Source organism: Gracilinanus agilis, chromosome 5 (assembly GCF_016433145.1).
Source record: "Gracilinanus agilis isolate LMUSP501 chromosome 5, AgileGrace, whole genome shotgun sequence".
Lineage (NCBI taxonomy): Eukaryota > Metazoa > Chordata > Mammalia > Didelphimorphia > Didelphidae > Gracilinanus > Gracilinanus agilis.
Window position 1 is genome coordinate 132,703,814 of NC_058134.1, and position 14,220 is coordinate 132,718,033.

The 14,220-nt window shown below is 35.8% G+C and overlaps 1 protein-coding gene across 1 annotated transcript in view; it reads right to left on the minus strand.

Moving 5' to 3' along the window:
* CPED1 (cadherin like and PC-esterase domain containing 1) overlaps window positions 1-14,220 on the minus strand; it is a 411,868-nt gene that overhangs the window by 367,604 nt on the left and 30,044 nt on the right. The window contains exon 2 of the mRNA XM_044678790.1: window positions 1,053-1,236. Coding sequence (XP_044534725.1) covers window positions 1,053-1,236 — 184 coding nt within the window. The remainder of the gene's footprint in view (window positions 1-1,052; window positions 1,237-14,220) is intronic.

The following is a 14,220-nucleotide window of genomic DNA, read 5'->3' on the forward strand; positions in this document are numbered from 1 at the left end:
CTCTCTCTCTCTCTCTCTCTCTCTCTCTCTCTCTCTCTCTCTCTCTCTCCCTTCCTCCCTCCCTCTCCTTTTCCCTCTCTCTCTTCTTCTCCCGCTCTTCTTCTTCCTCTCTCTCCCTCTCTCTCTATCCCTACCTCTCTCTTCCTCTCCCTTTTTCCTTCTCTCGCTTCTGTCTCTCTCTGTCTCTCCCTCTTCTTCTGTCTCTTTATCATCTGTCTATCTATCTATCTATCTATCTATCTATCTATCTATCTATCTGTCTGTCTGTCTTTCTATCTCTTTTTGAGACCTTGAGCCCATGCCAAAGAGAACTAAAAGTGCAGGCAGACCTTCCCAGAACTCAAAGTTTGAGAGGTTTTCTTTTGGGTATACGGTATTCTGAGCTAGATATAACTCAATCCACTTTCCTATTAGTTTAAATAGAAAAAGATGAGATACTTTCAATAATTAATAACAGAAGATTTTCTTAGCAATAGTAGAAGATATTTAACAAGGATATGTAACCAGGGCACCATTATTTGATTCAGATGAACAAACTCCTCTTCCCTAAATTGCCCATGGTTGTCCTCTGGCCAAGTATTTGAGACTGGCCATTTTATACTGAGGCAACTAGGAAGTGATGTCAACTGTCCTGACCTTTCATTCTCTGAATCAACAAATTCTTAGGGATAATTTCAATACCTTTTAAGGGAAAGGTAGTCGAATTTATATTTGAATAGAGGAGGTAAGTCACTGTTCCCACCACAGATTTCATCCCTTAACCAAATGCAAACTTTTTAATATAATGTGTACTTTATGATATTTTAAAATATTAGAAAGAAGACAGAGAACATAATTTTATGAAGCAGTTAGAGAGGAATTGAGGTGGGATTAGCAAGTGGCAAAAGGATTTATTAGTCAAGGTTCAAGAGTGATAAAAGAGAAATTCTTTTCTAGAGGGCAGAACACAAACTGGAAATAGAATAACATTATAGGATCACAAGATCATAGAATTTAGAGCTGCAAAGGGTCTTACATTCTACAGGATTTAAATTGCTTCTAATTATTCTCACCTTGGTCCAGCAGCCCAAGCCTAAGGCCAGCTCTGAGGCTTTCTTCTGAGGTAATAATGGAATAACCATGATATGTGAGAATGTGCTGATAAAGCTGAAGTTCATTTTGGCTGTAAGAAGGAGGCACAAAGAGCACTGCCCTTCTTTCATGGATTCCAAAGTGCTTCTCAATAGACTCTTTAATCTGAGAAGAGAAAAGAGAATCAGATATTAAAATTAAAGGTGGAAAATCATAAACTTCAACCGAGTTATTCCATTTAAGAATATCCTACAGACTTTGGCTAAGCCACTTACCCTCTTAGAAACTCGGTTTCTTCATTTGTAAAATGGGTGGAGGGTTGGGCTAGATGGCCTCTTAGGTACCCACTAAATCAATGATCATGAAAGTCATTCAAAAAGTAATGCGTGTACTAATAGAGCACTTTTATTTGTGCATTGTGCCTTGTTAAGACTCGTGGCCAAAAATCCAGAGATAAATTACATCGACAATTAAGAAAGATAATCATTTTAGGCAACTAAGAAATAAGACGATTGCTATTGGGATTTTTAGAACAACATCTACTTTAAAAGTTTAAAAAATACATTTTCAGGTGATATAAACTTGAGCAGTTAAAAGTCCACTGCCTAAGGGTGAGTGAGATTTTGAAGGCCGAGAAGAAATATCTCTCTCCCCTGCCCCTGCTGCTTGAAATTACTTTAATAGGAAGCTTAACCTTTTACTCAAGAATTAGAGATAAAGCTTAAGATTAAAAAAAAAAAACCTCTTTTGTATAACCGAACACTCACAAAGTTAACATATCAGTGCTTTTACCTTTTTCTACAGGGTCAAAGTATAAAACAAGTAGGGGGTACACCAAACACAATTTCATTTCCTTGGTGTTGCTAATAGTAATACCTCCAGAAAAACCCCAGGACTGCTTATGAGCAAGTCAGAAAGAAGTTAGGAAGTGATTTTGTTTTTGTAGTGCCCAGAGAAGGAGAGAAACCAAGTGGGAAAATAGTCCCTGGGATGGAAAAAAAACAAAAACCCCAGAAACAGTGGTGTCCCTTAGATTAAGAAACATCCCTAGGAGTTAACCCCTACCTTTGTCCCTTCTACTTAGCTCCTATTCCTCCCCCTTTCAAGCCTATGTTGAAGCCCATTTCCCATGCCAGGAAAACTGTTGCTGTTATTTCAGAACTGGCCAGGTTCTTTCCTAATACAGCCTTTGGAAGGTTGCACACAAAAGTCCCACGTAAGGAAACCTGAAGCACATAACAAAAGAGTAATAAGTCAGTTTTATTAAGGGGAGATACTCATAAAATGAAGAGTAGCCCCTGAGGATGGGCATGGGACAATCTCAGACCTTCAGGGTCCTGAATTGGGTTTGGGATCCTCCAGGAAGCCCCAGACAAAGGTATCCTTACCCTCACCAATAAAGAATGGTGTCTTGTTTTGTTTTGAAATAGTGCTTCTCTAGACCTAGTATTAGGAGAAAGGAGGAGCCTGACCTGGCTTGAAAACATGCTTGTGGAGAGGGAGGAAGTCTCCTGAAGAGCAAAGGGCTAGATGATATTCAGATTCCACACTGGTGAGAACAGAGACTTTGGAACCTAACTGCTGGTCTTACCCTTATGGGGCAGGTGACTCAATTTCTCTGTCAGGGGTTTTTGAATTGCCCCAAGGCTTCTTCATTTAGAAGGTTAAGGAGGCTCCTGGAAGGGAGGGAAGAGCATGGAGAGGGGAGAAAGTTCTCAGTTCTGGGAGTGATTAGATAGAGGAAAAGGAATAGGGGAGATAAAGCTATTCCTGCTGGCTCTAATTAGAATGCTGGAGACATTTTTCCATGTTAATCTCTGGTTAATGTGATGATTATATGGTCTAGAGTAGAGGTTCATAAACATTTTTTGGCATGGACTTCCTTAACATCCTATGAATTTCTTCTTAGAATAATATTTCTTTTTTAAAATTTCATTATTAAAAGAAATGTTGAATTTCAGCTAGAGGTTAGCATATATAAAGCTCTAATTTTTGCCATCCAAGCTCATGGATGCCAGGTAAAGAACCCCAACCTATAATAATCTTTATAAGGTAGTTCAGTTAAAAAGAGTTTTGCAGACTGGTCTGGGAACTTAACTACCATTTATAGCAATATTAGTATGGGAAAATATATTTAGAACTCCCCTTCCCTCCAAAAAAAACCTGACAAAAATAAATGTTTGCATTAAGATCCATTTGTATGATGGACACTAGCTGTAGTAACTCACCAAAGTAAGAAAATGCTCACCAGATAATGTTCTATGTGGCTTTCATGATGAATGTCAACATGCATTCTTAAGAAGGAACATTGGAAACCAGATTGAAAGGTGAGCCTTTAAATGCTAAGGTTATTTAGTTGAGTGATCCATTGGACTGCTCCGCAGAGGGCCAAAACAAACAAAAACTTCCCACTTCCCATTTAGAGAAGTCCAGGCAAAGAGGGAGAGAAGGCAGATGTTTGGCAATAAATAAATGCCTCTCAAGCTACAATGAATAGTGTTTATGGGTCTCCTAAATGTTCACATCATCTTCATTCTTAATCACAGGATGCAATTTTCTATAATGGTTGGCTCAAGTATAGGACTTGTTTTGGAGGCAGTGAAGTATTTTAGCTCTCTGATTCATTACTAATGCGCTGCTTTTATTTTAGAGCCATCATGCCCCTCCTCCCTTCAATTTAGATCAGTGAAGTCAGAGATGATTAAATATTTCCCACTGCCTCTCATTTTTAAGCATATTCTCAATAAAGTGTGTTTCTGTTATTTTTAAAAATAAGAATCTTTAGGAACTAGGCTAAAGAACCAGAACCTGTCCTATCTAAATGCAATCCAACAGAAGAATAAATAGGAAATGAATAGGTCAGTGGAATTATGTTATGTTATCCTGTAATACAAACTGCTCCCGTCCTTGTAATATTTATAACACTCTGTGCCAGCAGAAATGGTCCAACAGCAAGACTCACAGACCTTGAGCTTCTGTTTTGGCCAGTTGGCAAACAGGTGCAGTTCTCAAATATGCAAAATGAAAGCCCACTGAGCAAAGAGGCTAAGTGTCCTAATACCCACGACCAATCAGATCACTTTATGCAATTAAGAGGTCCTGTCTTGTTCCAGTTTTAAAGACTGTACCTAAACCGAAGAGTATATTTAATTTTGAAACCACAAAAAAAAATTCCAAACTTCCTACTATGCCAACCAACCACTAAAGAAACAGTCTCTCTAAGTCTTGTCTTACCACAGACATTTAAATTATTTTTTTCTTCTCTTGAAAAATGGAGATGAACATGTTCAAAAATCACGTTCTCCTTGTAGAAAGTTATATAACTAAAACTATAAGATTTTTATTGGAAGAAATTTTAAATCTTAATCTATACCTATCATCCTTTCTAAAATAACTTAGTTTGAATTGTGAGGATTAAATATATGGAATGTTTGTTAATATTATAGTCCTATAAATATCCATGTTTAGTACTATCTTCTGAGTTTAACATATTCAGAGATTTAATTTAAAACACTATTTAAAGGCATATTTTTGCCATTTTACCTTGTCAATCTCAGAAATACTTCTATTCAAGATTAAATATAAAAACATTGCAAGTTTTGCTGAGGATTAATTTATTTCAATGAAATTACAACATTGGAAATGAAGACAAAGATGGAAATTATTCAGACAATAAAAGTAATGGATGTAAATTTAAAACAGTGGATGAAGAATAACATAAAAGTTTTGCTGTTCTCTTAGGATTTAAAAAATCCTTTTGTTAGTCTTACTTCAAGTCTATGAAATATAGCTCTTTTTAGTAATGCCAGAGCTGAAAAATACAATTTTTTCCTTCAGGTTGACAGAGGGACTTTTTTTCAGTATTTATGAAATAGCCACATACAGATTTGTATTTATGACACTCTGACGTTCAAACACAAATCATCTAGTTGATCTGAGACCCTGTCCTATAACTAAAATCAGTACTACCTTCCTAGTTTGCAGTTTCCAGGCATTTCAGAAACACAGCCTATGCCAGCATACTGTTTTCCTGTTTTTACATCTGGGAACCAAAATAGAGCTTTCCCTATTGTTGATATTGGCCTTTTAAATGACTTTTTGTTGTTGTTGTTCTTCAGTCATGTCTCACTCTTTGTGAACCCATTTGAGGTTTTCTTGGCATCGATTCTGAGGTAGTTTGCCATTTTCTTCTTCAGCTCATTTTACAGATGAGGAAACTAAGGCAAGCAAGGTTAATTGAGTTGCCCAGTATCACATAGCTATTAAGTGTCTGAGGCAGATTTGAACCCATGACAGTTAGTATTTCTGCCTCTAGGCTCAGAAGTCTATCCACTGCCCACCTAAATGACTTTATCTCTGCAAAAGCAAAATTTAAAAATAAATGTGAGGAAAGTTAACTGAGTGCCGAGCTCCTTAAAATCATTTGTAGCACAAAGGTTCCCAGAACTAAGGTTTCTGTATAAGATCCTACATTTTCTTTCTTGGAATCATAAAGTATCCATTAGATGTGCCACAATTGTCCATGACATCCAATAAATTTCTTGGCCACTCAAGAGGCAAAATATGACCTAGCATGAACATAATCCGAATGGGTTGGGACTTTAGATTGGTTTGAAGAACATCCCTAGGTACAGGTAAGAATTGGGGTGCAGTGTGTAGGGAACCCAATCTAGTTCAACATTTGTAGTATTTAGGAAGATCCTAAGTATCTGCTTAAAAACGATACCCATTTGACTCAAGACTCCATGGAGGGGGCAGCTAGTTGCCTCAGTGGATTGAGAGCCAGGCCCAGAGACAGGAGGTCCTGAGTTCAAACCTGGCCTCAGAAACTTCCTAGCTGTGTGACTCTGGGCAAGTCACTTGACCCCCTTTGCCTAGCCCTTACCACTCCTCTGCCATAGAACAAATACACAGTATTGATTCTAAGACAGAAGGTAAGGGTTTAAAAAAATACACCATGGATTTCTTGCTCTACTTCAGCGATTATTTTTTTTTTGTTTGTCTTTTTAAACCCTCAACTTCTGTGTATTGGCTCATAGGTGGAAGAGTGGTAAGGGTGGGCAATGGGGGTCAAGTGACTTGCCCAGGGTCACACAGCTAGGTAGTGTCTGAGGCCAGGTTTGAACTCAGGACCTCCCGTCTCTGGGCCTGACTCTCAATCCACTGAACTACCCAGCTGCCCCCTCTAATTCAGAGATTCTTAACTTGGAATGTGTTAACTTAAATACGCATGCATACATATATATATATATGTATATATATATATACATATATATATGTGTGTGTGTGTATGAAACTATTTCAACATAATTTTTCCATCATAATAATATATATGTATGTTGTGTATATATATACATATATATATATATATATAAATGTTATATGTTTAAAGACATTAATTTGAGAAGGGCTCAGGCACAGGTGCCACAAGACTGCCAAAGCCATACATGACACAAAAGAGTAATGTTTGGAACCATTGTCCTAAGCTCAAGAAATGATCTAGCTCCTCCCTGGCCTACTGTGCCATTCTTGACCAACAAACATTTATTAAGCATCCACTATGTGCCAATACAAATTTTAAAAAGGAAATAATCTTTGTTACAGCTTGCTCCAAAGAGAAAATGGCAGTCATGGGTAGGATTGAGATTGTGCTCTGAAGAAGATTATATTGGTCATCTTTAACTCTTAGCCTTACCTACTTTTATGTACTTTTCTTCCTCTTTTTCCTTTGATTTTCATGGAAAGCATCCAAATTTTCATAATATCCCCAGATTGCATAGCGCCCTATAGCTCACTGCCCTTCCATACTCTGTCCTCTCCAAGCAGTATTTCATGCTTCTCAAATGTATCATTGGAAAAAAGGCACTTCATATGAAGACAAAGGACCCAGCTTTAAATGCTGGTTCTGCTCTTTAGAATCTACATAATAATATCTAGCATTTACATAGTACTTTAAGGTTTGCAAATATTATCTTTTTTTGTTTGTTTCACAATAACTCTGAGACTTTGGTGCTAACATTTTCTTTATTTTACATATGACAAAACTGAGGCAGATCTTGTAATTTGCCCAGGGACACAATTAATATGTGTCTGAGGCAAAATTTGATCTCAAATTTTTCCAACTCTAGGTCCAGGGTTCTATTCAGTGCGACAACTACCTGTCTATGTGACTTTGAGCAATTCACCGTATCTCTGGACTCAGTTTCCCACTCTGAAAAATAATGCAATTATACTGACTTGATTTCTAAGCTTTCACTTTGCTTTAAATTCTGTGATTCTATAATACCATAATTCCTTTAATAAAATAAGCACTGGATTAGGAGTTATAAGACATTTATCTAAATCCTAAATTCTATTTGTGTGATCTTGGGCAAAACACCTAATCACCCCCCCACCAGTGCCTATTTTCTAATCTGTAAAAAAGGGGTTTCTTCCTGCCTCCATGGCTACCTGTCTTATAATGCTTATTGTAAAGAACAGAGTATATACAGTGTCCCAAAAGTCTTACCCCAGTTTTAAACTTTAGTAGCTTAAAAGTGAAATCACTTTGTGTTTTATTTATAAGTATAAATGAAATCACTTTATCCTTTAAAGTACTACACAAATGTTATTGGTGTCATCATTACTATTTGTTCAATATTTTATCGCCTCAGAGTCTTGATATATCTTCTGAGGTAAGAGCTAGTTATTTAGTAAATTAATCATCACTAAGATGTTAATGTTTGATAATGAATTTCTCCCTCTCAGGGATACTGGAATTTTAACTGAGAGCTTCTAAATTCACAATATTGCAATTCAAAGGCACGCCTCTTGAATGCTTACTTTTTTTAGGAATTGACAGATTGATAGGGAGTGGTGTTTTGGATGGAGAGCATATCCACACCCTCAAGTCCCTGCCATATAACTGGCTAACTCTTCTTTATACAGATCTTACTCTGTCCAGCATGCTATATACTATGAAACTTAATAGGCTGTGCTTTCAGCTGGGAGGCACTAAAATATTCCCCTTGCTTTCCTCACATTCACGATGGAAAGGAAAACAGAATAAACATTCTCATCCTCTGACCTTGTACTTATGGCCCTCTCTCAAAAGAAGAATTACTCTTTCCCCCACTCCTGACCCTTAACTAGTTTCTTGCTTTGTCTTTCTGTAAGAAATATTAGGTAACAAATGCTTCAATTAGTCTATGAATCCACAATCACATGGAATATGGGTATTCCTTCTATAAATCTGGATTGCAACCCATCCATGCCTTCTCATTCTAAATAATTCTTGGCCTCCTATATATTTTCCATGAGGTCACTCAATTCAGTGGGATCCTTCCTTTCAACTTCTGTGCCTTACATTAGTATCGATGATTTATCACATGAAGGTCTATCTCTTTTGTCTCTCACTATATGACTGAACTACCTCCTTTTCTGGCCACAAAATGCTTAAATATCAAACTCTTATATGCTATAGTCCTTTTTTATGCCCACTGTACATCCTTCATCATTTTCTCCCCTCACTAGGGTTGGCTACTTAATACAAACATTTATTTATTGTTACTATACATTAAACTATGCCAAGCTTTATATCATAATAGCACTACCCAATGTATTTTGAACCTGTAAAAGTCTACATGGTACTTTTCAATTCAAATCAACAAACATTTATTCATTGTAACAGGCAACATATTCTTTAGAAATTCAGGATACAATAAAACAGGACATAATTCTTGTCCTCAAAGAACTTATATTCTTACGGGAGATGAAATAGAAACAATTAAACAAATTAAAAAGAATAAAGAGAAATTTTCAGGGGCCGGAGGTGGAGGGAGGAGAGAAAGAAACAACTATTGAAAAGTTTGGAAAAGACTTCTTGTAGAATATTGTGCTTAAGTATCAAAAAGGATTCTACACAGGAGAGGTAAGAGGGATGTACGGGACCACTATGCAAAGGCATGGGGCTGAGAGAAGGAATGCTGCGTATTATATATAGCTACTAGACCAGTTTGACTTAAATAGGGGGCATGAAGAGAAATCATAGAAAATCAGACTAAATAGGGAAATTGGAGGCAGATTTTAGATTAAATGCCAACCTGAGGGTTTTTGCATTTTATCCTGGAAGCAATAGGGAGCCACTAAAATTCTTAAGCAGTCAGATCTGTGTCTTTGGAACTCAATGTGTCAGAGGAGAGAATGGAAAAATTGGAGGCATAGGAGACAAAGCAATAGGTCATGATAATAGGGTAGAGGCTATTTGAGTGAAAAGGAGATTTGGATGTAAGAGAGATTGTGAAAGTAGGATTAGATAATACTTCACACTCTTTTTTGTTAATGCCTTCTCTTTTCATACTTCCTTTATCTAATCTGTAAATAAATGTCTTGTATTTACCTAGTTATTTATATGGTGTTTTCCCTCATTAGGATGCATGTTCCTTTATAGTAAGAGCTGGATTTTTGCCCATATTTATTTTCCTAGTGTTCAGCACTGTATCTGGGACATAGTAATCACTTAATAAATGCTTGTGGATTGACAGGAAGAATTGACAAGCTGTGGCAACTAATTAGTCATGGATGTTGAAGGAGAGGGAAAAGTCAAAGATGTCTCTAAAGTCACAAAACTAGCTGGCTGAAAGAAGGATGCTTCCAGAAGTTTGGGAAAGGTTTGGATTTGGGAAGAAATACAATAGTTACCATTTGGGACATGTTGAGTGTGAGATGCTTATGAGGCATGTAGGTCAAAACTATGAAGTAAGAAGTCAGTTTCTGACTCAGCCACTTCATCATTAAAATATTCCAAACAAGATGTTTGGTAATAAAAATACAGTCATCTCTTCATTCCATTTCTTGTGCAAAAGACATCATTGATTATATGCTTCTTCTAACTTACAACCAAGGACCAACAATTTTTATTATTTTGAGATCATGTTGTTTCATGACTGTGGCCAAATAGCATCAGATAATGATTGGCATTAAAGGAGAGAGAGAGAGAGAGACAGACAGACAGACAGACAGACAGACAGACAGACAGAGAGAATCTTAGCATCTTTGAAAGAATAGTTGTATCTAACATTCCCAAGTTTGATCATTTTTACTCCTTCAATTCAATTGTGAGCTCAGCTCTTTATCCATCTGCAACATGCTTTAGAATATATAAATTTATGAACATATTCCATAGATTATTTATCCAGCCAACTCTATGCATTAATCAGGATAATAAACATTTTAGATCTACTTGGCTTAAGGTCTGTTTTATTATTAAATTTTTTCTGTGTAGATGATTAGGCAAATTTCTGAAAAAATGATATCTGTTGTATTGAGGGGGGGGTCCCATCAAGTCTGGGACTTGATGCTATCAGCACAAAGCCATCTGAATACAATATTTAAAAGATTTCAATCTTAAAGAACCTATCTATCTTGCCTTTTCCAGTTTTTCAGAGGAGAGAAATGAGCTTACTTGAGTTCTCATTGTGTCTCTGTTTCTCTAGAAAAAAGACACCTTTTCTGAGGCAATGTTCAAGATTGCATTTTATTCTACCAACTAAAAATTTTTGGTAACAATAGAAAGTGTTGAATACTATATTTTCTCTACCTTCCAATCAGTTGTCATTGAAAATCAAAATGTTGGCTTCTGTTGAAAATTGTCTTTGAAAAAAATGTCTCTTCTTACCTCATGTTTCCATTAAGTAGATTGTAAATAAAGTAAGACTTTTTTCCATTTGTGGTGAGGGTCTCTAAGACAAATTGAAACTATTTCTAAGTATTTTACCTGAACAAATAATTAGGTATTTGTTGACTAAAGTAGTTGGTGAGCTTTCATACATTTTTTTCAATTAGTTGGTATTTATTTTCTCTCCCTTTTACCTTCCCATGGACCATGGTAAAATAAAAGAAAAACAAAACCTTTGAAACAAATATATATAGTCAAGCAAAATAATCTCAACAGTGGCCATATCCAAAAATCTATGTGTCACTCTACATATTTAATCAATCACCAGTCTCTCCATTGTGGTGACTATTTTGCAAAGGTGAAACTTCTTTAAGAAGTGTTTATACTCTGAGGTACCAACTCACACCTAGCAGATTACCCAATATGACAGCAAAGGAAAGTGATAAATGTTGGAGGGGGTGTGGCAAAATTGGGACACTAATACACTGCTGGAGGAGTTGTGAATTGGTCCAACCCTTATGGAGGGTAATTTGGAACTATGTGCAAAGGGCTTTAAAAGAATGCCTACCCTTTGACCCAGCCATACCACTGCTGTGTTTGTACCCCAAAGAGAGAATTAGGAAAAAGACTTGAACAAAAATATTTTATAGCCATGTTCTTTGTTGTAGTAAAAAATTGGAAAACAAGGGTATGCCCTTCGATGGGAAATGGTTGAACAAATCATGGTATCTGTTGGTGATGGAATACTATTGTGCTGAAAAGGATAAAGAAATGGAGGAATTCCATATGAACTGGAACAATATCCAGGAATTGATGCAGAGCGAAAGGAGCAGAACCAGGAGAACATTGTACACAGAGATGGATACACTGTGGTACAATAGATTGTAATAGACTTTTCTACCAGCAGCAATGCAATGACCCAGGACAATCCAGAGGAACTTAAGAGAAAGAATGCTTATCCACATCCAGAGAAGGAACTGTGGAACCAGAAAAGCATTAGAAAAATATATGCTTGATCACATAGTGTGATTGATTAGGGTTTTGATATTAAAAGATCACTGTACTGCAAATATGAATAACATAGAAATATATTTTGAACAATTATATCCCAGTGGAACTGCTTGTTGGCTTTAGGAGGGAGGAGGAGAGAGCAGGGAGGGGGAATTATGAATCATGTAACCATGGAAAAATATTCTAAATAAAAATTTTAAAAATTTAAAAAAGAAGTGTTTATAGACAATGTCTTTACTTTTATCCTTTTCCAATATTTCAGTGTCAAATCATTTAAAAAGGCCAGTTGTAGCTGCGAAGATCAGTGTCTTCTTATCATTTTGGCTTCTAATTTGCTGTCTTCTAACCAGCCTAACTATAAAGTAATAATTGATTCTGAAATGCCTCAACTCAGTAACCAGTACTTCTTGCCTTTTGAGGTATAGTTAATATCTTGTTTTGTGATTTCATCTGATACTACTTTCTCAACTGCTTACTTTAAGAAATTATCCATAAGTTATTGGTGGGATTCTGAGGATTCTGAGTTGTCAATAAGCCTTTTGTACCTTTCATTTCTGATGCTCAAACCACATTTTCTAATATAGTTTTCATTGCCTTTCCCTGTGCCTACTTTCACACTAAAGTCACCAAGCATCTTGTCAATTTTTCCCATTTTAAATAATTTCTTCGTGCTCTACAACAGACAGTGCGTAGCCCAAAATTTTGTTCATGGTGGCCAATGGGACTTCTGTGGCAAAAAAAAAGCATCTGCTCCTAATTATATTCTTATGTACATATGTATGTGCATTTCTGACCAGAAAAAATGATTTCATTGTCATGGAGGGCACATAGTATGGAAACTCCAAAGCTCAGTTTAGAAACTCAGAATTCTGAACCTCTAATCACTAACAGTATTATCAGTTTAAGACATAAAATTAACAATTTAACTAGCTCTCATTCCCATTTCCTCATAAATAAAAACAAAGCAGTTTTATCTGGTTTCTACTTACCTTACAAGTTCAATGGGATAAAAACCTAAACTTGAATAAATTGAAAAATGAACATTGTACACAGAGACTGATACACTATGGTAAAATTGAATGTAATGGACTTCTGTACGAGCAGCAATGCAATGACCCAGGACAATTCTGAGGGATTTATGGAAAAGAACACTACCCACATTCAGAGGAAGAACTACAGGAGTGGAAACACAGAAGAAAAACAACTGCTTTAACACATGGGTTGATGTGGATATGAATTGAGATGTAGACTCTTAATGAGCAACCTAGTGCAATTATCAATAATATGGAAATAGGTCTTCATTGATGACACATGAAGAAACCAGTGGAAATGCACATCAGCTACAGGGGGTGGGAGGGATGGGAGGAAGAGAGCAAGAACATAAATCATGGAACCATGGAAAAATTTTTATAAAAATTTTTTTAAAAACTTGATTAAATAAATGAATGAATGAATGAAAGGGAATGGGAAAATTCAAAAAAAAGAAAAATGAAAATGAAAACTATAAGAATCTTATTTTCATTATTATATATAAGGGAAAGCAGTGTTTCCTTCTAACATGACCTTTTGAAGTTCCTTCTTGTCCTATAATTCTTGTCAAAATATCTCATCACATGAAATTATGTCCCTGCTAAAGAAAATATAGAATTGACAGTGCATAATGACAAAATAACAAATGGAGAATCAGATGTCTTGTTCCATTGACAAATGTTAAAATAATATAATATCTAGGTTCACTACACAAAAGAGAAAAAAAGGGGGATATGAGGAAGGGAGAGCTAAAAGTAAGAAAATTCAATGTAAAATGATCATTCAGAAAGCATTGTAGAAAGAAGAAGAAACACAACAAATACATGTGAAATGGAATAGCTCTTTTGGCATTTTTCTATATAGATATTATCATCAGTGACAATAGTGGGATAACTACATTTAGACTCAACCATCTCAGTACGAGATACCTAAAGAAGTGGCAAGGAAAGTCAGGAAGAATAGTTTTATCTTACTAAATACATGCAAAGGAAATTTGTATTGAAAGTAATACAGGTTTAAAGGCATGTAACAATGAATTTTTAATCAGAGATATCACAAATATATATATACATATATATATATTTACGATATGAGTAGTGCTTTAAAAAAAAGACAATGCAGTAGATATGCTCCTAAGGGAACTAAACTAGTACATACTGGTGGGAAAGTATCCTATTCAACTCGGAATTAAGGGTACATAAAATTTTATATTCTGTTATGTCCATTCTGAAATTTTCACTATAGAATGGAGCTTTGTGAAACTAGCATAAAGTTTATATGTTGCCTAGGAGACAGATGTTAGATTCTCACCATTCTAAAATATTGTCCTGGAAAGTAGAATTAAACCATATTATGTAGTCCCTTAAATTTAAGACTAAGAAATCTATATCATATCTTAGAAGTAAATTGATTTTGAGGAAAGGGAAGATTAGTTTTGTGGCCATAATAAAGAA